Source organism: Ursus americanus, chromosome 12 (genome assembly GCF_024610735.1).
Source record: "Ursus americanus isolate L20-20 chromosome 12, mUrsAme1.1.p, whole genome shotgun sequence".
Lineage (NCBI taxonomy): Eukaryota > Metazoa > Chordata > Mammalia > Carnivora > Ursidae > Ursus > Ursus americanus.
In genome coordinates, this window is record NC_142138.1 from 57,821,532 (window position 1) to 57,846,348 (window position 24,817).

The 24,817-nt window shown below is 39.6% G+C and overlaps 1 protein-coding gene across 1 annotated transcript in view; it reads left to right on the forward strand.

The window, feature by feature from the left end:
- The window catches only part of GNAI3 (G protein subunit alpha i3), a 36,091-nt gene that overhangs the window by 7,622 nt on the left and 3,652 nt on the right, over positions 1-24,817 (forward strand). The window contains exons 2-7 of the mRNA XM_045801571.2: positions 12,382-12,424; positions 12,539-12,680; positions 16,642-16,799; positions 18,773-18,901; positions 22,027-22,156; positions 22,557-22,710. Of these exons, the coding sequence (XP_045657527.1) occupies positions 12,382-12,424; positions 12,539-12,680; positions 16,642-16,799; positions 18,773-18,901; positions 22,027-22,156; positions 22,557-22,710 (756 nt within the window). The remainder of the gene's footprint in view (positions 1-12,381; positions 12,425-12,538; positions 12,681-16,641; positions 16,800-18,772; positions 18,902-22,026; positions 22,157-22,556; positions 22,711-24,817) is intronic.

Genomic DNA, 24,817 nt, shown 5'->3' on the forward strand with positions numbered 1-24,817 from the left:
TTCACCATTTTTCAGCATTAATAAATCCTAACATATTTTGGTTCATTTCAGGTTGTTAAAAATTAATTTCGGGGGCGCCTGGGTGGCACAGCCGTTAAGTGTCTGCCTTCGGCTCAGGGCGTGATCCCAGCGTTCTGGGATCGAGCCCCCCATCAGGCTCCTCTGCTAGGAGCCTGCTTCTTCCTCTCCCACTCCCCCTGCTGTGTTCCCTCTCTCGCTGGCTGTCTCTCTGTCAAATAAATAAATAATCTTTAAAAAAAAATTAATTTCGTTCCTTCCTTCCTCTGCTTTTTTTTTTTTAGAGATTTTATTTATTTATTTGGGAAAGAGCATGCATGTTAGAGCACAGGGTGGGGAGGGTGGGCTGAGGGAAAAGCAGGGACGCAGGGCAGGGAAGCCAGGTGCCTGGTGGCCCGGGGCGTTGCTTGGGGCTCTATCCCAGGACCGTGACCTGAGCCTGCAGATGCTTAACTGTCTGGGCCACCCAGCCGCCCCTCTGATCTGCGTCTAAGAGAAATAGATTTCTTACCCTTTTATTTTTGTAATTATTTTAATAACTAAAATCCACATTCACGTCCTCATGAATATTTGTAGTTTTTTGAGTTTTTCTAGACTACTTACAAGTTTTTTGTGTATGTGTCTTTTGTTTTTAAAGATTTTATTTATTTATTTGACAGAGAGCACAAGCAGGCGGAACAGCAGAGGGAGATGGAGAAGCAGGCTTCTTGTTCAGCATGAGGCTTGATCCCAGGGCTCTGGGATCATGACCTGAGCTGAAGGCAGAATCTTAACCAGCCAGGCACCCTTACAAGTTTTGTTTTTTTTTTTTTAAGATTTTATTTATTTATTCAACAGAGATAGAGACAGCCAGAGAGAGAGGGAACACAAGCAGGGGGAGTGGGAGAGGAAGAAGAGGTTCATAGCAGAGGAGCCTGATGTGGGGCTCGATCCCATAATGCCAGGATCACGCCCTGAGCCCACGGCAAACACTTAACCGCTGTGCCACCCAGGCACCCCAACCCTTACAAGTTTTTTAAATAAACTTTTTATTTTGGAATAATTTCACATTAGTAGGAAAGTTGCAGAGATAAGTACGTAGAGAACCTGTATACTCTTCACCTGGTTTCCCTTAATGTTGACATCTTACATAGCTATGGTACATTTGTCAACACTGCACAGTGTTGGTGCGTGTCAGTGCACAATATTGGTGCATTAGTGTTAACTACATACTTTACTTGGATTGCAGCAGTTTTTCCATTAACGTTCTTTTTCTGCTTCAGGATCCAGTCTAGGACACCGCATTGCATTCGGTCAACGCTACTTTTTATTGAGCTTTTTGGTTTTCAGTGTCGCGCTATCCCTAAAGAGGCTCATTTATTAACTTATTTATGATTTGGTATTTCTGATCGTCTTTTATGTGCACAGGTACTTTATTAGCCTGGAGATAAATGAGAAGTAGACAAAACTCTTGAGCAGTTAAAGTTGCGGAGATACAGGAGTAAACAATGGTTAATGTGTGTGGAATGTGGTTACAGGAGTAGCTGATTTGGGGGGGAGGAGAAAGAAACATGGAAGTCTTCCCAGAGGAGGCGACGACGTCTGAAATGGACCTTGAGGGATAAATAGGGACTCTTAAGACAGAGGCCAGAGGAAAGTGCATCCAGACAGAGGGAGTAATATGTACAAAGGCTCAGAAATATGAGTGAGCGAATAGATTTGCCTGGGATAAAGGGTTGGTATAGGAGGATCGTGGGAGATAAGGCTGGAAAGGTGTGCAGGGGATTGGAAGAGTGTTGATTTGTATTTTTAGTAGCTGTATTTTATCATAGATAGAGATAAATATAGATATAATTTGGGGAATCATTTAGGGACTTGGCCTTCTCCCTCTTATTTAACAGCTTTTTTTTTTTTTTTTTTTTTGCCATTCCACTACTAATTTGTGCTGTAGCAAAAGGTTAGTAAAAGTAAATACATCTATGAACTCCAACCCCTTACAGCATTGATGAACATTTATATGGTAAGGGAAATTGAAATTGTAGGCATCCTTAGGATCTGGCAGCTCAGTTTATAATGTTTTGCTATTTGTGAATTTTTAAAATGTGGTATTTACATTTGATTAAATAGATGTATAGAAAAGTGCTGTATGCTGCCATCAGTGTTTGGGAGACTTAGGTAGGGATATGATTCTAACATTTTTAAGCGAGAAATTTTGGGATATATGGGTTTTGGTGAATGGATGTAACATTACAGTCAACTTTGGAGGACATCTCCATTACGTATAAAATTTATTGGTATGGGTTAAAACTGAGTATTTTACATTTCTATTACGAGAAAATTTTGAGGCAGAGCTAGAAAGAAATACACCTTTGCAAAAATAGTTTTCGGTCATGTCCGATGTACATACCATATAATTTAGTGTTAGCACCAAAATGGCTGTTTGTTGCCCTGCTTTTAAAGAAATAAAAGGAAACTTACTCACCAGGGGCCAAAATTAGAACATTGAGGCAGCCAGAGGATAATCCCTCTCCTTGCTCACAAATAACTGCTCTCTTAAGCGTTCTTTTTATATTCCACAAAAGTGAAAAAGAAACCCCACTCTCCCTCTTAATTGGCCAGTTGCCCAAAGAGAACACATGATCTTTAGCAACACGCAAGTTACCTTTTTCATATTCTCAAGTGATAACATTTTGAGGAGAGCTGTGTGGCTAAGTGAGCTGCTCTTTTTTTTTTTTCCCTTTAATCTAGGATTTCACGCATTTGTGTGATCTTGCAGTTTAGGATGACTTTTTCTTTATCTTCTGGTGCAGATTCCTCAGATGATCTGATTGGTTTTACTCATCTTTTTGGAGCTGGGTCACACAGGGTGTAGGCCCTCTGTCAGCCTATGACTGGTTGATTTATGTGTCAGGTATTTACTCCTGATCCAATCAAGAGAGGGGCGTGACTCAGTCATGTAGGCAATTGCCCACTGAGGAAGCTACGTAGGGATTTCTCTAGGGGTTTTGGGCAGGCATATATTCTGAAATTATGTTCAGTTTTGTTTTTTTTTTTAAGATTTTGTTTATTAGGGAGTGAGTGAGAGAGAGAGAGAAAGATAGCCAGAGAACTAGCTGGGGGAGGGGCAGAGGAAGAAGCGGACTCCTGGCTAACCACAGAGCCCACACAGAGCTCGATCCCAAGAGCCCAAGATCATGACCTGAGCTCAAGTCAGATGCCACCCAGGCGCCTCTATGTCAGTTAAGTTTTATCAAGAACTTCTTATATGTGCTTTAAGCCTTTTTGGTTGTTGGTATGTGATTGCTTCCCAGAAGAATCTTTTTCAGGGTCGCCTGGGTGGTCAGTCTGTTAAGCATCCAACTCTTGATTTTGGCTCAGGTCATGATCTCAGGGTTGTGAGATCCAGCTCCAAGTTAGGCTCCACGCTGGGCCTGGAGCCTGCTTGAGATTCTCTCTCTTCCTCTATCCTGCTCCTCCCCTCTCCCTCTCCAAGCGAAAAAAATCTTTTCCACAGAAGAGACCCATTATCTCTGTCCCAGTCACAGCATACTGCCATCTTTTACCTTTAATATATTCATTTATTTATTCATTCACTGAACAAGTATTTGAATACTGTGTTTCATGCACTCTTTTAGGTGTTGGGATATGGGATGTTCAGGGCTGATTTGTAGCAGTTTATTTCACTGAAGTGGGTGGTGGGTGCAAGGGAGCTGGGGCAAGGTTTGAGAGTTTTAGAGGGGAATAAGGAGACTAGGAGCCTTGTGAGTGATCAAGTTTATTGTCAGGTGTAGTTGTGGGGTGAGAGTTGAGGGCCTAGCGAGGAATGGGTTGGGGCTAAGTAAAGATAGCAGAGGAATGGAAATCTTCTGTTTCTGTTAACTGCCCACATTGAAAATTCCATTCATTGCAGCTGGCATTTACAAAATGGGATTAGGCAACTACTGAATCCCATAGAAACTCAAGCCATTCATCCCACAGTTACTATGTGCCTACTCTGTCCTAGATATTGGAGGGGGGATAGTAGAAACAAAAAGAAGGGACTGTTTTGTGCTTTTGAGGAGTGTGCTTTTTTGAGTTTAGGACTAAGGGGGTCCTAAACAGGTACAAACCCAAATAATTATGATAATTTGACCAAGTATTAGTGTTATGGTATTTGACGCTAAGCTGTAGGGCCAGGTCGAGCCTTTTGTCAGGGTGCCCTTGAGGAAGAAGGACACAGATGTGGAAGGGTTTTCAGGTCATACTAAAAAGAGTTTCATTACCATTTTAATCAAAAATCAAGAAAACCAATTAGCAGTTTATGAAAAAGCAAGATTAGGATCTGGAAAGATAGTCAAATAATTTTTTTTTTTTTAGAGTAGCCAGACCTGGCTAGAGATAGAGGCTGGGAAGGACAGTTTGGGACTTAAGTTTTGGAAATTAAGCTCTTGGACTCATGCTGAAAGGGAAGAATCTGTGTCAGCCATCGGAGTGGGAGTAATGTCTCCGTTGAGAGGGAATGGAGAAGGATTCAGCAAAGAGTTGAAGTTTGAGTTGAAGAAGGTTTTCAAGGATGTTCATATGTAGCAGCTTAGTGCGCTTACAGGGACAGTGGGCTGGGTAAAGCAATTATTCTGATATTTTAGGCTATGGACACTTGCTCATTTCACACGAAAAATAGATCTAACTTCACATTCCTTAACTTACTTGTATTTGTGTCCAGCAGTTCCAGGCACATACAACAGACGTGTTTGTTTAAAAAAAAAAAAAAAGAACAATTATTTTACTTTGCTCCATAATGTTTTTCCCATCTGTACTTCTGCTAACCTTTTCTTTTGCTCAATTAGGGAGCAACTGGTTTTTGTATTAAGTATGGTACTTTGAATGAAATGTCATTTTTAACTTTAATCTGAATTTTTACTCTGTTAGTTACTTACGCCTGTCAATAAAAAGAAATCAGTGGGAGCAATAGATAAGCTTATTATTGGAAGTAGCATGGACTGTGCTGCTGTGATCTTTCATTAGAGATACTCAGATTTTTTCTTAGGAATAGCAATCTAATTTGAATGTTCTGTTAATTTGAGACTGTAATTATAGAATACACTCAAGCATGCATATAGACAGTAGGCTGCCAGACATCTCTTCCTTACGTTGCTGCACTCTTTAATCTTGGTATTCTGTGTGCCCTCTTGATCGGGAGTGCGTGATTGGAGGGCATGCTGATCCCTGAACTACGGCAGCTGTTTTGAATGATTGGGTTAATAGGACGATGTGGATCCGTGGTTTGATTTGAAGCCTCTGTGTGTCAGAAGTAGAGCTTTAATCTGCTTTTAGCATCATAATAATTGTAGTCCTGGAACGTTAGAGAGCAACCATAGGGCACATCTAGGCCAAAACGCTTCATATTTTATATATAAGGAGATAGGTATTGTGAAGTTAGGTGACTTACTCAGGATCACACAGCTAGTCGTGGTAGAATTAGGACTAAAATCTGCTCTTCCATTGAATTTATTACTGCATGGTATTATTGACTAAAAAAATCTTTTTAAGTGAAGTTAGAAAAGTCAAATACATGTGCTGATCAAGCTTTTGACCTGCTGTGGGAGGAAGGCTGTCTGTTCCTGTTCTAGTCCTGTCTTCCCATGTGTCTGGTAAGGGGTGGCGGGCATGGGTGGGCTGTAGAGAGACCAAGAAGAGCGCCTTGGTTTAGCACTGGCTAGAGTGTTATCTAAAAATAGTGCCATATTGGGACCTAGCTGTGCAGGCCTCCAGAAAGAGGGCTATGTCCTAGTTATAATGTGTGCTTTTAGCAATTTCAGGATTTCTTCACAGAAACGAGTATTTAAAAAGGAAAGGAGATGTTTCAGTTGCTCCTGGAATAACCACTAGTACACATGATAGTGGTACAAAAACCTTTGAGGAGCATTCAAGGAAAAGCCATAAGGAGTGCAGACGGGTGAGAAGTGTGGGAGAGGAGGTAGTTAGACAGGAGTATGTAGGGGCTGAAAATATATTTGAGGAAGAGAGTGTTTTTGTTCCTCATGGTGGGGTGGAGAAAATGATTAATGCTTTGACATAGTTTGCTGTGGCATTTAGGTTCTGAGTTGCTGTGTTAGCCTGTGGATCCAGACTCTGTCTAGGGTTTTATCATTGTGAACTAGCTGATAAGTAGTTACATCATTTCTGCTGGGATTTTGACCGACATCAGTATCTAAAGAGTTTTTATTAAATTAAACTTTTGGGGACTTAACTTTACTTGGTGCTCTTCTAAACAGTGAAAACATTCACGGAATAATGGCTGGTTAACATTTATTGAATACGTACTACTGCCAGGTTTTGTTCTAAGCATCTCCTATTGACCCTCGTTTTACAGATAAGGAAATTCATTGTGCCTGAAGGCACAGGAGGATAAAAGCATAATGTACTTCCGTAGACTGGCTTTAAGTTTTCTTTTAATCAAAGTGAAAGAGAAAAAAGAGAAGGGTTCGGGTGACTCGTTGTTTTTGAGTATCAGCCATCTTTTGGGGCTAATTTTTATTTATTTTATTTATTAAAGATTTTATTTGAGAGAGAAGAAAGAACAAGAGCTGGGGTGGGGGGCGCAGCAGGAGAGGGAGAAGCAGACTCCCCACTGAGCAGGGAGCCCCATGCTGGGCTCGATCCTCGGACTCCAGGATCCTGACCTGAGCCAAAGATAGGCTCCCCTTAGCGTTAATTTTTAAAATCAGTGTGTATGGGGCACCTGGGTGGCTCAGTCGGTTAAGTGTCTGCTTTCGGCTCAGGTCATGATCTCAGGGTCCTGGGATCAAGTCCTGCGTTGGGCTCCTGGCTCAGCGGGGAGTCTGCTTCTCCCTCTGCCCCTTCCACCTGGCTCGCTCGCTCTCTCTTTTGCAAAAATGAATAAATAAAATCTTAAAAAAAATAAATCAGTGTGTATGTAAGTTGAATGTGTTTACTCACGATAATGATTTATTTATATTAGCAGTTCATTAGCCTATAAAAATTTTGCAAAGACATTATCACCATCTCTTGTTTTTCATACCCGTAATGTAGTATATGTTATGGGAAGAAGTAGGGAGAACACGTGATGGTGCCTGCTCTGCAGGAGCTCCTTAAAAATGAAAGTACAGTAGTAGAGTATGTACTGGTGAATTATTTTTTTATCTGACCTTGTTGGTGATCATACTTGCCTGCACACATACTTCTTAATCATTCTGTTTGATTGTTTGCTTGTTTTTTTTTTTTTTTTTTTTTTTTAGATTTTGTTTATTTATATGGGGGAGAGAGAGAGCGAGAGAGAGAGCAAGCGAGCACAGCAGGAGGAGTGGCAGAGGGATCTCCACTGAGCAGGGAGCCTGCCTTGGCATTCCATCCCAGGGTCCTGGGATCATGACTTGAGCTGAAGGCAGACGTTTAACTGACTGAGCCTTCCAGGCGCCCCTATTTGATTGTTAATAAGAAAAATTAATTCTACCCCATCATCCTCTGCAGATTGCCTGCCTTCTTTCATTGAGAAGACCATCTAACTTGGCTCTTTCTCTCCTTTCTCTCTCTCAAAAATCTCTATACCTTCCCCCTTCATCCTTTCTTCTTCTTTATATAGGATGTCCTTTAGATATATTTTGTTTTAAGGATGAGTCTTCTAAGTTGAATTGATTCCATTCTCTCCTGTTTTGGGGACCTTTCAGACTTTTTTTCTTGTATAAATCCTATCCCCTGCCCATTTCCTTCCCTCCTTCCTAGAGTCATCATCGGTTCCTCCCTGTCCAAGCCATAGGTTGTATCTTTGCAGTTCCTTCGTATCCATGCCATTCTTTGTTTCCGTAATATTACTACCCTGGTAGATTGACGATGGTCAGATGATTCTCTCCTTAAATTTGTGATGAATTTTGAAGGAAGATAGATTAAAAGATGTAAAAAAAAATTAGGAAGTTCCAGAGATCACATAGTATGTATTGGGAGAGGGAGATGAGACGTGGGAAGCAGTTTAAAACCTAAGAGCGAGATGTTATTAGAGAGGGAACTTAGTACCAAAGCATTGGAGCACAGATTGAAGTAAAAATGGAGAGTTCAGACCTAATAAGAAAGGGTTATAGAAAATATTACAGAATTATTAGTGCCTTTTGGAAATTATAAGAAAGAAGAGGGGCTTTGAGCTGGAAGTTTGAGAAAATTACAGCAGTAACATTACAGTAGGCGCAGTGTCAGGCTCAGCCATGTGAAGAGTAGAAAGGATTAATTTGAGAAATGCATAAGAAGAGAGATTTTATTACAGCTTGATGTAAGGAGAGAAGAGTAAGTGGGTTCCAGATGATTCTTAGATTTCGTACTTAGAAGAAAGGTAAGACGGTGGCACTTTTGCAGATCTGGAAGCTGAATGGGTCAAAGACTTTTGATGTAAAGCGATTTTTTTTTTTTGGTAATTCATTCTTTTTTTTCTATAAAATGCCCTGGAACACTCAATAAGATAAATCTTATATTTAGTTCTGTGGTCAATAAGAGGTGCCTTTAAGAGGTGAAACTGGATGTCTAGTAAAAGCTTGGGTGAATATATGTGGTGTGATAGTAAAGAGAAGAACAAACTGACATTTTTTCAGGGAACCTTGAAAAAATATGAGAGAGGCAGGGCAACATACTTTGAAATCAGCACCTTCATAGGATAGAACTTAATGAGATGGGTAGAAATTGATTCTGAGGATAATAGACTCATTGATTATTTCACTCAGTGCAGCGTAAATGGTAGGAATCCTGTTTTCAATATGTAAAAGAATGATGAACATTACTTCATTAATCTCTGTTTTTCCTAGTAAATTTAGTAGTCGGTGCTAACATGGGATCATCTGGAAATTCTGTGTTTTAAACTAGTGTTTAAAATATAGCTGGTATGCTTTTGTATTCTCCAGAATTGAATCAGGTTTTTTTGTTTTGTTTTGTTTTTTGGTAGCTATGTGTGGGAGAAAGCACTTTTTTAAAAGATTTATTTGAGAGAGAAAGAAAGCAGGCACACAGGCAGGCGAGTGGGTGAGGGGCAGAGGGAGAGGGAGAGAACCCTCAAGCAGACTCCTTACTGAGCACAGAGCTGGACAGGGTGCAGGGCACAGTCCCAGGACCCTGAGATCATGACCTGAGCCAAAATTAAGAGTTGGCTGCTCAAACAACTGAACCACCCAGGTGCCCCTGGAGATAGCACTTCTTTCTAACGGTATCATTAAAAAGTTCTTTGTGTGTTACATAAATATTCAGTGCTACCTCTGATTATTATTAGATGATAAGAGCAGAGATAAAGTGAAATAGAGATTCCCTTTTTGAGTCTGTAAAAATGTAGATGCCTGGGATTTTTAAATTATTTGAATTTTATTTTAACTAACAGTTTTGGTTGATAGAGTTGAGAAATATTTAGTAAAGGATCATGCTAATTAAGCATTAGTGATGTATCTGTTCAACAGTACTTACTTGCCTAGCCTATTTATGTCACGCCCAGTTCTAGGCCCTGGGAATACAGGGATGAATAAACCTTTATGGGGTTTATATTTTAGTGAGATAGGAAATGAGCAGATTTTAACGCGAAGAAGTGATATAAGTGCTTTGAAAAAATATAACCTAGAGTGAGGAGAGAGAGTATGATGGGGTGGGGACTATTTAGATAGATTAGTCAGGGCAGGAGGGTGTTTTGAGGGAAGAAGAAAATCTTGTAAAAAGTTACTCCAGGCAGAAGGAATAGTAAATGGCAAAGAGCATGAGTCAGGATCTAGCTCATTGAGAACCAGTTTGGTATGTTGGAAGAAAGGCAAGAAAACTGGTCTGACAAGAGCAGAGAGAATGAAGTGGAGAATGATAGGAATTGAGGGTGAAGCGATAGGCAGGGGCCAGAGCATGTGTTTGACCTTATTGCCCATGGATTTAATTTTGAGTGTACAGTTGACATAAGACATGGAATTAGGGGTGCCAACGCCCCCCCCACCCCACATACTGGAAAATCTTTGTGTAACTTTTTGACTCCCTGCCCAAAATTTAACTAATAGCCTACTGTTGATTGGAAGTCTTACCATAATATAGTCAGTTAGCATATATTTTGTATATGTATCATATATTGCATTCTTATAATAAAGTGAGCTAGAGAAAAGAAACTTATGAAGAAAATATTACAATACTGTACTGTATTTATCGGAAAAAAAAAAAGTCGTGTATAAGTGGACCTGTGTAGTCCAAACCTGGAGGGAGAGTTGTGACATGATTTGATTTTTTACAAAGTTCAGTGCAGCTACTGAGTGGAAAACTAGGCATAGGAAAGGCAAGGTCCCAAGCAGCAGACCATTTAGGAAGCTTCAACAGTGATCTAGGCTTGTGCTTTCCATTGTGTTCATGATGATCCATGTGGTGCAAGAAGAAACAGTTACAACCATATTTATACTTATTTTTTAAAAAATTAAGCTTTATTAATATTTGATATTGGTACTGGCATTCCATTTGTATATTAGTTACATGTGACCTACTATTTTTGGCCTGAGCAACTGCGTGAGTGCTGGTATTTACTGAGATAAGAAAACAGGGTGGAGCAGGGCTGGTTTGGGGGTAAGGATGGGGAAACAGTAACTCAATTTTGGGCATTTAAGTTTGAGATGCCTCTTAGAAATCGAATGAGATTTATCGGGTAGGTGGTTTAGATGTATGACTCTGGAGCCAAGGTTAGAGATAGCAATTTGGAAATCATTGGCCTAGAGGCAGTATACAACAACTTTGGAGCCAAACTGTGTGAATACAGATTTCAGCTTTGCCACTTACTGACTTTAATTGTGGACAGGTTAACTTAGCATCTCTCTGCTTCATTTACCTCGCCTGTAAAATGGAGATAATAAGTGTTTGCCTCACGAGGTTATTGTGAGGATTAAATGAATTAATAAAAGCGAAGTGCTTAGAACAGAACAGGCGTGCAGTATACACTAGATACTAACTATTACTATCAGTTGATGAATGGTGTTTAAGACCAGGTTATTAGATGAGATGACCTAGGGAATGAATATAGGTAGAGAAAAGGGCCCAAGGAAGGAGTGCTCAAATAGTACAACCTTTAAGATTCAGAGACAGGAGGGAGGAGACTGAGGAGTGGGGTAGGGTTCCAACCAGGAGGATGTGGGGTCTGGAAGCCTGTCCAGTGAAGAAAACATTGCAAGGGGAGAAGTCATCATTGGACAAATTCTGTTCAGGAGTAAGCAGAGTAAGATGAGGACCTGGAATTAATCAATGGGTTTGTTAAAATGGAAGTTGTTGGAGACCATGAGAAGTGGTTTCAGTTAGAGTGGTGGATATGAGTATCTGATTGGAGAGGGTTAAGGAGAGAATTGGAGGTACAGAATTGGAGAACATGAGTATAGACAACTCAGAGGGGGTTTTTCTATAAAGAGGAAGAGAGAAAATAGAGTGGTAGTTAGAGGAGTATGTGTGGAGTCAAGGAAAGGTTGGAGTGGGTGTGTGCGTTGATTTAAAATGGAAGATAATGCAGTGAGCAAGTTTGTATACTAATGAGAGTTCCCCAGTGGGAAGTAGCCAAGATGTTGAGTAGGTAAAGTTAGGTGGTTTAGGGCACAATTGGAGGGATTAGTCTTAGACACTGGCAGGGACCCTTCATCCATTGATGAAGGTAGGGAATATTAGTGGTGGGTACAGATAGATTGGTGGATTTGGTTTTTGAGTGCTTTAATTTTTCCAGTAAAAGAGAGGCAGGATCATCAGGTGAGAATCAGAAGCGGGAAGGAGTGTGTAAGGTTTGAGAGAGAGAGGAGTGGTGTGAAATAGGCATTTTGGAAGGTGGGAGAATGAATTGACTAGGGAAATGCAGGTGAACCGTCAAGGAATTCCGAGGGCTGATCGGACATGGGTGATCATTAAAGTGGTCCCGCTGACAGATGAGGGAAATGTGGTCTTGAGAGCGTATGCAGTGAAAAAGCAGTGGGGACAACGGCTCCTCTGGTTCTATTTTGAACTCTGGTCACATGGTTGAGAGGATTGCTCTTGGAACATTCCTCAGATCCATGGATATTGACAGAGAAATTAATAAAAGCAAATAGGCCAAAAAGGAATCATTTCATTTTTGCCTATGTTCAGTTTCTATATCATGATATTTCATGTAGAGGTCGAGTTCCTAGAGGTGTTTATGTTGCCATATCTCCTTGAGCATGCCTACTTTACACAAATGATATCGAGTAGGTTCTGGGCTACTTCTAGTTAATGATATTTGTTTGCTGAATTATGTTAAAGTAAAAAAACTCTAATAGGAAAGCTTAGTAGTAGCTTAGAGTTTTCCCTAGGACCTGTGGTTTCCATTAATCTAGGATTATCGCTCATGTTGATTTCATGCTTCATGTTTGATTGCAAGGGAATTCAAAGTCTGGTTTACTTTTCTTTCAGGTGCTGGAGAATCTGGTAAAAGTACCATCGTGAAACAGATGAAGTAAGTTGGAACAACATGACCTTTTGTAAAACTACATTTCCTCGTAATGCATGAAAGTCCATAGTACCATTATTTTAGGTCCGTGGTAATGATTTGTGTGTTTTCTTTTTAAAGAATCATTCATGAGGATGGCTATTCAGAGGAAGAATGTAAACAATATAAAGTAGTTGTCTACAGCAATACTATCCAGTCCATCATTGCAATCATAAGAGCCATGGGACGGCTAAAGATTGACTTTGGGGAAGCTGCCAGAGCAGTAAGTGTTTCTCATTTCTTCTTCACTTGCTTGCTTTTAGTAGATGCAGTTAACGCAAAATTTGCTTCATGTTTTAGGGAAATGAATTTAAACAACAAGGTAAAAAGTGGCAAAGTACCGTGTGCTCATTTGAGAAGTATCAGCAATGTGCTCTAGGGGTTACTAGATTACCACCACAAAGAAGAGTCAAGGAAATGGGATTGTGTTGAATATCCTGTAGGTTTCTGTGACAGCCGTTTTTTATTCACCACTTTTATAGCGTGATCTTATTTTATGGTAGTAAATGTTAGTAAATTGAGATAATCTAAAAGAGGTAGCTCTGCTTTCTTCAGTGTAAAGATAAAAGGCAAATATCAGTCTCCCAAAATACACTTGAGAAGGACAAGAACACTAAGTCAAAATTTTAGGGACAGTTTTTAGGTATTCAAAAATACTCTATCCCTGTACTACGTTGGACTAGAACCTATACAACTGGATTATACCATGTCCTAGGGTAATTCTTGCACATGTCAGATATTCAAAAGCTGTGTTGATGAATCATAATACTTAGTGCACACGAAGTTCTCGTTTGTTAATTAGGATGTTTGATACAGTGGGAGAGGGCCAAATGAAGGCAGGAGATCTTTTATACCGCCAGCTGTACTCTAAGAGAAGGCTGGGAATGTGTAGAATGATTTCCTAGAACTAAGGGAGTTGTCAGCTGTGTTCAGAGAGTCGTTCTTAGGTGCTGTGGATAGTAAAAGGGGGTGACTTGGGGAGGCTGCCTGGAAAGGCAAAGTCTATGTGTCTGTGAAGTAGCTTAGGAACTCTGAGCTGCTCTTGGTTTATCAATTAACAAGCTATTATTAATGCACGTTAATATTCAGTAAACAAGTGGGGAAATTGTTGATGGGAAAAAAGTCACAAGAGGATGGTTATAATTGGATGGTATTCGACTGGGAATCCTAGAAGTGGAATAAGGGAAGAGGAGCCGGGGTAAGGACTGTGAAATGATTGAAGAGAAGAGCAGCAGAAGAGGGGATAAGGAAATATGGAGGCATGACTTTTATGTTTTTGTAAAAACAGGTATATCACAATTAGAGACTTTATTTTTCTAAGCCTCTGGGAGGGGGAAATAGGATAACGAATGCAAGAATAAACAACACATTTCTGTCTACATCTTTCCATCCTTTCTCTACCTCCTGCCTTTCTTTCCTTCTTTTCCTTTCTTCCCTCTGCCCTCCCCTGCCCCCAGCTCTCTCCAGTGTTCTTATTTTATTCCCTGTCCTCATCCCTCTCTGTCACCTGATTCTGTGTCTCTGTCTCGTTCGCCCAATCCAATAACTGGTCGATGCTACTGTATTTAGTCCCTTCCCTCTGTTTGTTGGCTTTTTCTCCGTCTCAGTTATTTATGCCTTCTCTTCATTTCTTCCTTTTTTATTTCTCACCATGTGTTCCCCTTTATATTTCTTGATCATCCCTCCTCCTTTCTTTTCTTTCCATTGTCAGATTGGTTATTATTAATGTTTGGGTCCTCACACTACTTTGTCACCAATACAGTTGACATTTTCTGTCTTCATCCAGTTGCGCCCTGTAACAAAATACCACAGACTTAGTAGATTATAAACAACAGACATTTATTGTGCAGACTTATTGGGGCTGGAAGTCTGAGATCAGAGGGCTACCATGGTCGGGCGAGGGCCCTGTTCAGTTGTAGGCTTCTCTCTGTGTCCTCACATGGCAGAAGGAGAAGGGAGCTCTCTAGAGTCCCTTTTATAAGGGCACTAATCCCATTCATGGGGCCTCCACCCTCATGACTGTAGTACCTCCCCAAGGCTCCATCTCCTAATACTATGACATTGGGCCTTGCGATTTCAACATACGAGTTTGGGAGGGACACAAACATTCAGACCATAGCATCCCTCCTCCTTTCATTTCTTCCCTTTATCAAATGAATGTCGTTCATCTTTGGGTCCTAACACTCCTATATCACCAGATGCAGTCACCAGCTCCTTAATTCCTGTTAGGCCTCCTGAATCACCTAGCTTTCCAGCATCCACCCATCCTAATCTACAACCCTACGTAATTTTTTGAACTTTTTTTTTTTTTTTTACCCTCCATATGTAGGGGTTTCTGTTTATAATTCCTCACTTACCCTTGTCTAGTTTCTTATGGTTGGTTAGAGAGTGAATGGACAAGAACAGAGCCAGATGAGGGGTAGGTGGTTTTTTCATGTCTGCTTAAGGGTGGAGGTGCGAATTTCATTGTAAAGAGGGGCCTCCTTAAAGGCCTATTAGAGGGTTTATTGTGGAGAAGCAGAAGTAGGTCAGTGGAAGAGATTAAGTGGTAAGGGAAAAGTGCTTCCGCTTAAAACTGTTTACAAGGCAGGACAGCAGAAATATGTAGCAATAGCTCTCTCTCCATTTTAAAGTTTCTGAAATTAGAATTGTGCTATTAAAAAAGTAATGCTTATTGAGGCTTTCGAATAGCTGTATGAGTTTAGTTCAAATTTCAGAATGGACTATAAAGTCTTCACATGTTAAAGCACTATACTACATACATAGAAGGACATGCTCAATATTGGGTATGTTTGCCAATTGATGTAATTTTTCAACTTTCCTCAGTCATTTATTCCTTTATTTAAAATTTTTATCCCTGAAAGGAGAAGAGGGGAATATAGATGTTAGATGAAGTTTCTTAGAGAGGGATGGACATAAAGTATTACTAGAAAAAATGCAGGAAAGCACCTTATAAAGGAGGGCTGTTACTTGGCTGAGACCCTGACTTTGGCAGCATTAACTAGAGTGCACAATGGTTAGTTTTGTTTGTTTTGCCTACGTGAGTGCATGAGTTTTGGGAACACATGAGTCTTAGGAGTTTTGGGTTGTGATGTCACCTGTGGTTGGAAACGCTTTTTGCTTGCTAGTTCTTCTCTTTTCTTCTCTGTTCTGTTCTTTTCTTTTCTCCCTTCTTCCCTTCCCTTCTCCCTTCCCTTTTTTCCTTTCCTTCCTTGAGACCTGGGTTTATTTTTAAACTATCTGACAAGTAAGGGTGGGTAGAATAAAGCAAAATAATCAGAGTTCTCATAGCCCTTTTCTGTCCTCTTTACATTTTAGGTTTAAAAACTAGCCACTTACAAAGCTTTTTGACCATGAATTTTGATCAAATCTTTTCTTAACTTTCTTTTCCTCTTACTGTCTACCCCCCCTCTTATTTAGAGGACTGTTATTCCTTGGGGAATCTAGAAACTGAATTTTTCTCTGAGGGATTTATTTCCCTCACTAGGCTTCCAGACTTCTTAAATAACTCAGTCTCCTCTTCTTCCTGTTCCTCTGTCTGAGCAGAAGGGGAAAGAAGAGAACACTTTTTCCTTAAACTCTATTAATATTTTACTCCCTCTGACGTGTTTAGACTTTACCTCTTACATGCTAGTTTTTTCATCTCTATTTTTATTGTAGGCTTCCTTTGTAGAATGAGAATGTGTTACATGTGCCTATCTCACAGATCAGTTTTTCTGTCAAAAAATCATGAGTAGGGGTGCCTAGATGGCTCAGTCAGTTAAGCATCTGCCTTCGGCTCAGGTCATGATCCCCCAGTCCTGGGATCCGCCCTTGTCAGCTTCTCCCTCTCCCTCTGCCTGCCCCCACCCCGTGTCAAATAAATAAAATCTTTAAAAATCATGAGTAAGCCGGGTGGAGATTTGTAGTAGGCCAGTCAAAAGAGATCTTTTTAGGAGATGGTGGTATGTGGTGGGGGACTGAAATCATTCGTCAGCTCAGCTCTGCACTTCTACCTACAGTGGAGCGAGTAGGGGGAACGACTTCATTGTAAATTCTCTCACACTGCCTTGCCCGGAAAGGTCTCTCTAATACTTCTCGTAAAATAATGAAAAGTATAAGGTGCTTGTGTTTTAGAGAGATTCTTGTCAAGTCTTTAAGAAGTGGAGAATCATTTGTCTCTCTTTCTTAACTGCTTTCTTCAGGATGACGCCCGGCAATTATTTGTTTTGGCCGGCAGTGCCGAAGAAGGGGTCATGACTCCAGAACTAGCGGGAGTGATTAAACGGTTATGGCGGGACGGTGGGGTGCAAGCTTGCTTCAGCAGATCCAGGGAGTATCAGCTCAATGATTCTGCTTCATAGTAAGTAATTTAATTTTCCCATAACAGAAAATAATTTGGTGACCCTAAGGAAGTTTAGGGTCTATCCTTAACAAAACATTTAAGTAACAGACGCTCTTAGAAGTCTGTAGCATCCCTTGTAAAGATGGTTTCAGTTTAGGTTTACATAGCCCTTGGTCATTTTGTACGACTTGGAGAAAAACATTGTATATTGGAATATAAATGGGAGAATTGGCACCATGAAAAGTAGCTCCATGGTAGTTTATAATAAGTAAGTGAAAGAGGAGAGAAATCTTTTGCAGCTGGGTCCTGGATCTCTTCCAGTGCAGTTCCCTCTGCATAAGGACTTTGCATTAATTGCCAGCTAGTGAGGGAAATTAGAATTGTGATATCCCTTTGTATGCACCCAGCTCTGTGGCTGGGCTGCACTATGGATTTCTCTGGTACCAGTCACCACTAATAAATCTTTTGCCAGATTACAATAGTAGACTTTGTACCGAAAGAGAATGTTGAGTCTTGGAAGGAAGTCAAAGCATCTGTTTGTCAAAGAAATTCTCTTAAGTGTTACATAGTTTGAGAGAATTTGTAATTAATACTTGAAAGAGGCTATTACATGCTATCCTATTTTGCTTCTTTTACAACGTGTTTATTTATAAAGACCTATATTCAGAATGTACTTTTTAATGTGCCTTTTGGGAACTTGGTGAGTTCTTCGTAGTAACTATCTCTGTACTAATTGGGGCACTTTTAAGCATTAAGGTTTTCTCCAATATTCTATTTGCCTATCCTTCATTCTTGTTTAAGTTGTTATAGGAAGGAGTTAAATTATATTTGAAAAACTTAGTTATTTTTGAAATGAATACTTAACCTTAGAAACATTTCAGGATTCTTGCCCGTTTTTTAATATTTTTAGTTGCATATGTTGGTGGTTTCAGTTAATTCTCCCAATAGTCATGAAAGCTATGTTGTTGTTGTTTTTTTTTTTTATCATACATTCATTAAGCTCTGAACCCTTTACACCAGAGAACATGTGATATATAGATAGAGGTCTTTTTTTTCCCATAATGTTTGATCAAGGCTTGACTGATTCCTTAACATTAATGGTAGTACTTAGTTTTATAGAAGCTTGTTAATGATTCACTTATTCACCCGTTCTTCAGTTTTGTATCAAAAAAATCTTTAGGAATCCTGAAATTACCAAAAATTTAGTTTAGCTTTAAAAAAATTAATTTAGCTTTGAAGCAGCCTTTTAATTATTTCACTGAATACATTAAATTTCTTTGGAAGTATTTACAATTTGTTTTTGAGTTAGATTTAAAAAACACAGTTTTTCTGTTTCATGAATGAAAACAGGAAATACTCATTCTTATTGAACATAGTTCTTGTTTTAATTTTAGTAATTCAAACACCATTCTCGAATGTCCTCTATCAAATGTCAGAACATACAAATGACCCATTAACTTTAAATGACTGAGGGCTTTTGGTGTGGTTTGGTTTTTGTACTGTGCAGTACACAGTTGATTCAGTATTTAGCATCAAGTTTCAGGAATCTTTTTTTTTTCTCTCCAAGATTTTTTATTTTTTCAAGATTTTTTATTTTTAAGTAATCTTTACACCCAACATGGGGCTTGAACTCACAACCCGAGATCAGGAGTCACATGTTCTACTGACTAAGCCAGCCAGGCGCCCCAGAAGTCTTTTTATAATAAGAATAACATTTCCATATGTGTTTGCTTTTAATTGGCCTTCACAGCTTAATTTTGGTAGAATTAAAACCACTTTTGTGTAGCGGATATAGAACCTGCTTTAATTGTCCTATGCTCGATTCACACTTTTTCTCGTTATCATTTCTGTGATACCGAAGCTCTGATTTTCTTCTGCCACATAAGTGACAGGTTCAGAATCTACTTTTGACAAGGAACTAGTTTAGGCTATTGATTTGCTGTGTACATGGTTGGCTTCACCAGGTAAAAATAAATGTGTGTTTTATTTAGTTACCTAAATGATTTGGATAGAATATCCCAAACCAACTACATTCCAACTCAGCAAGATGTCCTGCGGACAAGAGTGAAGACCACAGGCATTGTGGAAACGCATTTCACCTTCAAAGACCTATACTTCAAGTAAGTCATTAACCTTTTTGCTAGATGTGCGAAAGACAAATATCTCTTAATCAGGGTAAAATTTCTCTAGGCAATATTCTTTGGTTTGAAAACCTACCATCATATTCATCAGCCGGTATTTGAATGTTTTAACTGAATGGGGGGCCCAGACCTTTCTTCTTTCTCCAAATAGCATCAAATACTTTTGTCCATTTGGAGGAATTTGAATTCAAAATTAAATTGTAAATATCAATAAAGATAATCATATGGTTATCAATTTATTTTATTTTTAATTTTATTCTTTTCAGCTGCTTTTTTGTTGGAATCGTCAAAACAGGTATTGAATGTTTGTTGTTTAGAAGGGTAACAACAATGCTAAGGATAGATACTTAGTGATGTGGCTTCGTTCTGCCATTTTGATATTAAAATAGAAATGCTTTACTCACCAGTGTCGATCCTTACTGAAGCACACGTAGGGTTAGTGGAATGGAGCTAATACTGTCATGGCTCTTGGACTGATTTGTGCACAGTATCATGTACAACTAAGTTCTTAATGTAGTATAGAATGGAAAATTGATACGGCGATAGAGGTATTTTGGGGAAATAGGACATATAAAAAGTGGTTGTTTTAGAGAGAGAAAATTCTAGTACACGAATACAAAGGACTTTCCAGTAGCATTAGTCATTCTAAAATAGGCTTCGGCTTGTCTCTGTGTTAATGGTCTTTTGTAAATATTATAACCGTCTCTTTGGTTCCTGCTTTCTGCTTTTGTGACCTTTGAGATTAGCGGTAAACTTTTCCCCCTTTAACATGATGTTTGTCCCAGCTGCCTTATTACGCTCATGTGTGGTCTGTGATACTCAACACTGTCGCACACAAATGTAACTTCTAGCTCAGAGCTTCTCCGTGTTCTTTTCTCTGAAAACAGTTGCTTCACGGGATTTGTGAAATCCACACAGAGTTTAGGTATTACTAGATACCACTTGAGGTCTTGAAATCTTAATAAACCAAAACAGGTCTGAAACATGGTGCAGGAAAATAGTCCAGCTGAATATTTGTAGAATAGAAGAGCTGCTTATCTTTAGCGCTGATGAACTGATTTAACTAGAGTAGCAAAGGCCAAATGGATTTATTACCTGTGCAACCAAAAGAATGAGATGTTTTTTTGTGTACTATAAGATTAATAATCCATTTATAATTAAGTGTGGCGAACTTTATTTAGTGTGGGAAACATTCTTGTTGATGTTGTCATGGATTGGATTTTGGTTGGGTAAATCCTGTTGGTCTTCTTATGTCCGGATCAACAGCCAGATCTAGTTAAAGTGCTGCACCCACTTCATTGTTGGTATGTAGATATCTTGTTATGAAGTCTGTCACTTCTTCCTTTTCCTCTTCTCTCTAGGCAAAACCACTATCCATTTATTCAAACATTTATTGAGCATCTACTATATGCAAGGCATTGTGTAATTGCTTACTTGCCTCTCAGTTATGAGGTAACGTCCATAAAATGTTGATCTATTAGTGAATTATATTGCGAATGTTAATATGTGCTAAAAGCCCCCCTTGGGGATGTCACAGTATTCTACTAGTTTTATGGACTTTGTAGAAGAAAACTGAGGGGTAAACTGAAATTATTGGTGGACCAGCATGTGTCTCCCCTTGAAAGACTTCTATAGTGATACAGGTGATGTCCGCTTTCCTAAAACCTGTAATATGACCCTGTATTAAAACCAGCTCGTGGTTACATTATTCTAGGTGTCATGACCAAAGGCTGAAAAAAACCCCCGCTAGATCAACTAAAAGAAAAGGCTGGGTCATAAAGAGATAAGATGACTATTCTCTTTCAAACATACATTGAGAAATTACTCATTTATGTCTTATTTTCTCAATGTCTAGGGGAAAATTCTTTGGAAATAGAGCTCAAGTCACTTTAGATCTGATATACTAAACGAGCTTGGCAAAGTTAACCTTTTAAAATTTTGTCCTCGTCATCAGACATCTACCTACATCTCTCTTCAGAGTATCTACTCATTTGTGTGCATAATTCCTCAGCCGCTGGTAGCAGCTACAACACAAAGCATGACAGGTGTTCCTCTTACTGTAGGAAGTAGATGAGGACACTGGTGACAGAAGTACAGCAGTCGAGCAGGATACCAAGTGAGCCCCCCAGAAGGGAGTGGTGGACAAAACTAATCTGGAGTGGAACATAAAGTTTATGAACAGCTGAGGCTTTGTTGTTATTAATTAGGTTCAAATAAGACGTAGCGTTGGGAAATACTGGTTATATTTTGTTTTTAGATACTGGGTTCTTAGAGCCCTACCCTGAAATATAATTTACTTTTTCCCCATAATTAATCTCCAAAATATTTTTTCCTTAAAGTCAGGAAAACATATCCCAACCATACCTCAATTTAAAAAAAAAAGAAAGTTAAAAAGTAAGGAAAACATTTTGGAAAGCAGAACGCAAGTTGGAGATTTCTGTTTTTTCATTGTTCTTTTTAACTAAAGAGGTAAAGCATTTTGAAGGGTAGAGTGGTGTTATGGCTAAGAGCCTGGGTACTGGAGTTAGAGTGCCTGGGTCCAGAGCCCCAGTCCCCATTTGTTAGTAGTGTGCCTTTAGGCATTTAACATACCTGTGCCTCAGTTTCTTCATCTGTGACTGGAGATAGTAGTACTTACGGGAGTGTTGTAAGGGTCAGATGAGTTAGTGTACTGACGGTGTTGAGGATCGTGTCTGGCACCATGGTGAACAATAAATATTAGTTAGTATTCTTGTTATTACCTTAAGTTGTAGTATTCAGCTCTTTGTCTTTCTGGTCTTTTCTCCCCCCTCCTTCCTTTAATCCATTTCAGTGCTTATTCTGCTGACTTCTGGCGCGCCTGGTACAAGCTCTGATAGAGAGGAGGTGCAACTAGTTACTAAAATGAGAGTTTTCATTATTCTTAGATTTTATTTTCTCATGTTCTCTTTTACTTTTAACCACAGAGTATTAGTTTGACTACACTTTATCTGCTCCTTGTTTGTCTTTTCTGTTATCAGTGGGGTTTTGAATATGCAATAGCGGGCGGTTCCCTAACCATTTCAGTTTAGGGAGAGGTGTATTTGTGACCTTGCTGAATTTGTGCATTCTTTCCCTTTACTCAGGATGTTTGATGTAGGTGGCCAAAGATCAGAACGAAAAAAGTGGATTCACTGTTTTGAGGGAGTGACAGCAATTATCTTCTGTGTGGCCCTCAGTGATTATGACCTTGTTCTGGCTGAGGATGAGGAAATGGTATGTCGGATCTTCTGGTAAAAAGCCTGTTTAATGCATCTGGGAAGTGGAAAATAACTCTTAGGAAGATTTTGTGTATCCATTTGCCTTGAACCAAATCTTGATTCCTTAATTTTTTTCCCTGTGAGATTAGACTTTTAAAATATTGATCCATGCCCTACTACCTCTTAAGAGAGAGGACAGCGCATTGAGTATGTGGGCGGGATTAAGTCCTCTTTTTCCCACCTCCCAGCCTCCAAGAATTACAAAAATGAGCACTGACTTAGCTTTTGTGTTATCAGTGTCTAGCTTGTTCCCATGCGTGCCATTCAGTGCTTCTAAAACTTGTTGGTCTGTTTTTTCATTAACAGTTCATCCACTTTTACTTTTTGCTATTGACACCCTTTCTTTCCCCCCTCAGAACCGAATGCACGAAAGCATGAAACTGTTTGACAGCATTTGTAACAACAAATGGTTTACAGACACTTCAATCATTCTCTTCCTCAACAAGAAAGACCTTTTTGAGGAAAAAATAAAGAGGAGTCCACTAACTATCTGTTATCCAGAATACACGGGTAAGGGGTCATGAACGACTGTGTTGGAGGTTCAGATCTTAGATCAACACTTTAGTGACATTCCTGCACCTGCCTTTTATTTTGAACAATGCGTGTACGTCTTCATGGAGAGTGTTCACTGGTAGTGGTATTAACATTAAGACCCCTTAAGCCTAAAGTGCTATTCCAGACAAAATCGAGTTCACTGTGTTTATTTTGTATTTCTGTCCTCTTCATTTTTTGAGGAAAATAGAGAAAGATAAAAATCAAAATTTGGTGTATGTATGTTCACAAAAGTACAAGGATAAGGTGCAGTTATTGCACTTAAGACACAGTAGTTGTAGAGAGAAGAACACACACACAAAGAATTTCATTATAATAGGAAATGTTCACTAACAGAAGAAGGGGTTACTGCTGTGGGTTCAGTGTCCTCTTTTTTTCTAGAGGAAATGACACTCTTGGAGTGAGGTAATGAATGAGAGGATGAATTAGAAATCACCAGGCATGGGGCGCCTGGGTGGCACAGCGGTTGGGCGTTTGCCTTCGGCTCAGGGCGTGATCCTGGCGTTGTGGGATCGAGCCCCACATCAGGCTCCTCTGCTATGAGCCTGCTTCTTCCTCTCCCACTCCCCCTGCTTGTGTTCCCTCTCTTGCTGGCTGTCTCTATCTCTGTCGAATAAATAAAATCTTAAAAAAAAAAAAAAAAAGAAATCACCAGGCAAACAGAGGATTAAAAGCATTTTAGGAAGAAGGAATAGCATATATGAAAATATGGAGGTAAAAAAGAATGACATGAGGGGTGCCTGGGTGGCTCAGTCAGTTGAGTGTCTGACTCTTGATTTCAGCTCAGCCTGAAATCTTGATCTCAGGGTCATGAGTTTCAGGCCCCGCATTTATTAAAAAAAAAAAAAATTGTATAAAAAACCCCAACAACATGATATGTTTTAGAACCTAGAAAGAATTCAGTATTGCCAGAGCTTAACGTGATGGGAAGGGATGCTTATGGAGGGTCTTGTATCCGATGCTGAGAGAGTGGGGAGCTATTGAAGGATTTTGATTGTTGTACATGGTGTAGTGAAAACTGTGCTTTAGAAAGATATGCAGTAAACGGCAATAAAGATAGGTAGTAGGGGAGTTGAATTGGTAAAGAGTCTTTTAGGATGCAAATAAAAACTTTAGGTGAAGATACGGGGATATATCCTAGAAGCATAGGGCAAGAATGCAGACATATTTTAATTAAGAACGTATATAGAACTAGGAGATAGAAAGCTGTCAAGGACCCTGGAAGCACTTCTTTTCCCATCTCTTTTTTCTCCTTCTCTGTGTGTATCTTCTTTATTCTTCTCTCTCTGCTTAACAACTTTCTCTGCTATTCAGTTAATGTGATACAGGGTGGCCCTGCCACAGTATCTCGTCTGCATTTAAAAGATCAGGTTAGGGGCACCTGGCTGGCGTAGTCAGTAGAGCATGCGACTCTTGATCTCAGTGTTGTAAGTTTGAGCCCCACATTGGATGTAGAGATTACTTAGAAATAAAATCTTAAAAAAATAAAATTAAGACCAGGCTATACTGATATTGGTTGGCCCCAGGTTCAAATTCCTAGGAGAGAGATTCTGGCCAAGGTTAAGGCAGGCAGAAATCCTTAGCCTAGTCAGTCAAGTCAGTCAGTCAAGGTCAGGGACACAAACATGAATGCCAGGGCTGCACCGCTATAACCTTTGGATCAGAGCTGGGTATTTTCAGGGAAGGAGAACTCTTGTTAGCTGGGCAGACACTGTAAAGCTTTCTGTAATAAAGTGAAAGAGTACAGCTAGGGTAAGAAAGTGGGAAGAGTACTACCAGAGTTCTGCCTTGATTGGCTGCTGGTGCTGTGACCTGAATTGATATTTAGAAATGTTGATTTCGATGCATCTCTGGAACATCCAGTTGGAGGTATCTAATAGGCAGATATATATGTGGCCTTGGAGCTTTGTGAAAGATTGGGGGTTAGATGTGTTGATTTGAGATCATGTATAAATACAACATGGAAATGGATGAGATGATGTGCTGTGATGTTATAGAATGAGGGCAGAAAAGACCGTGGATAGAATGAGAGAGTACCAGACTCTACGGGCAGGAGAGAAAGGTT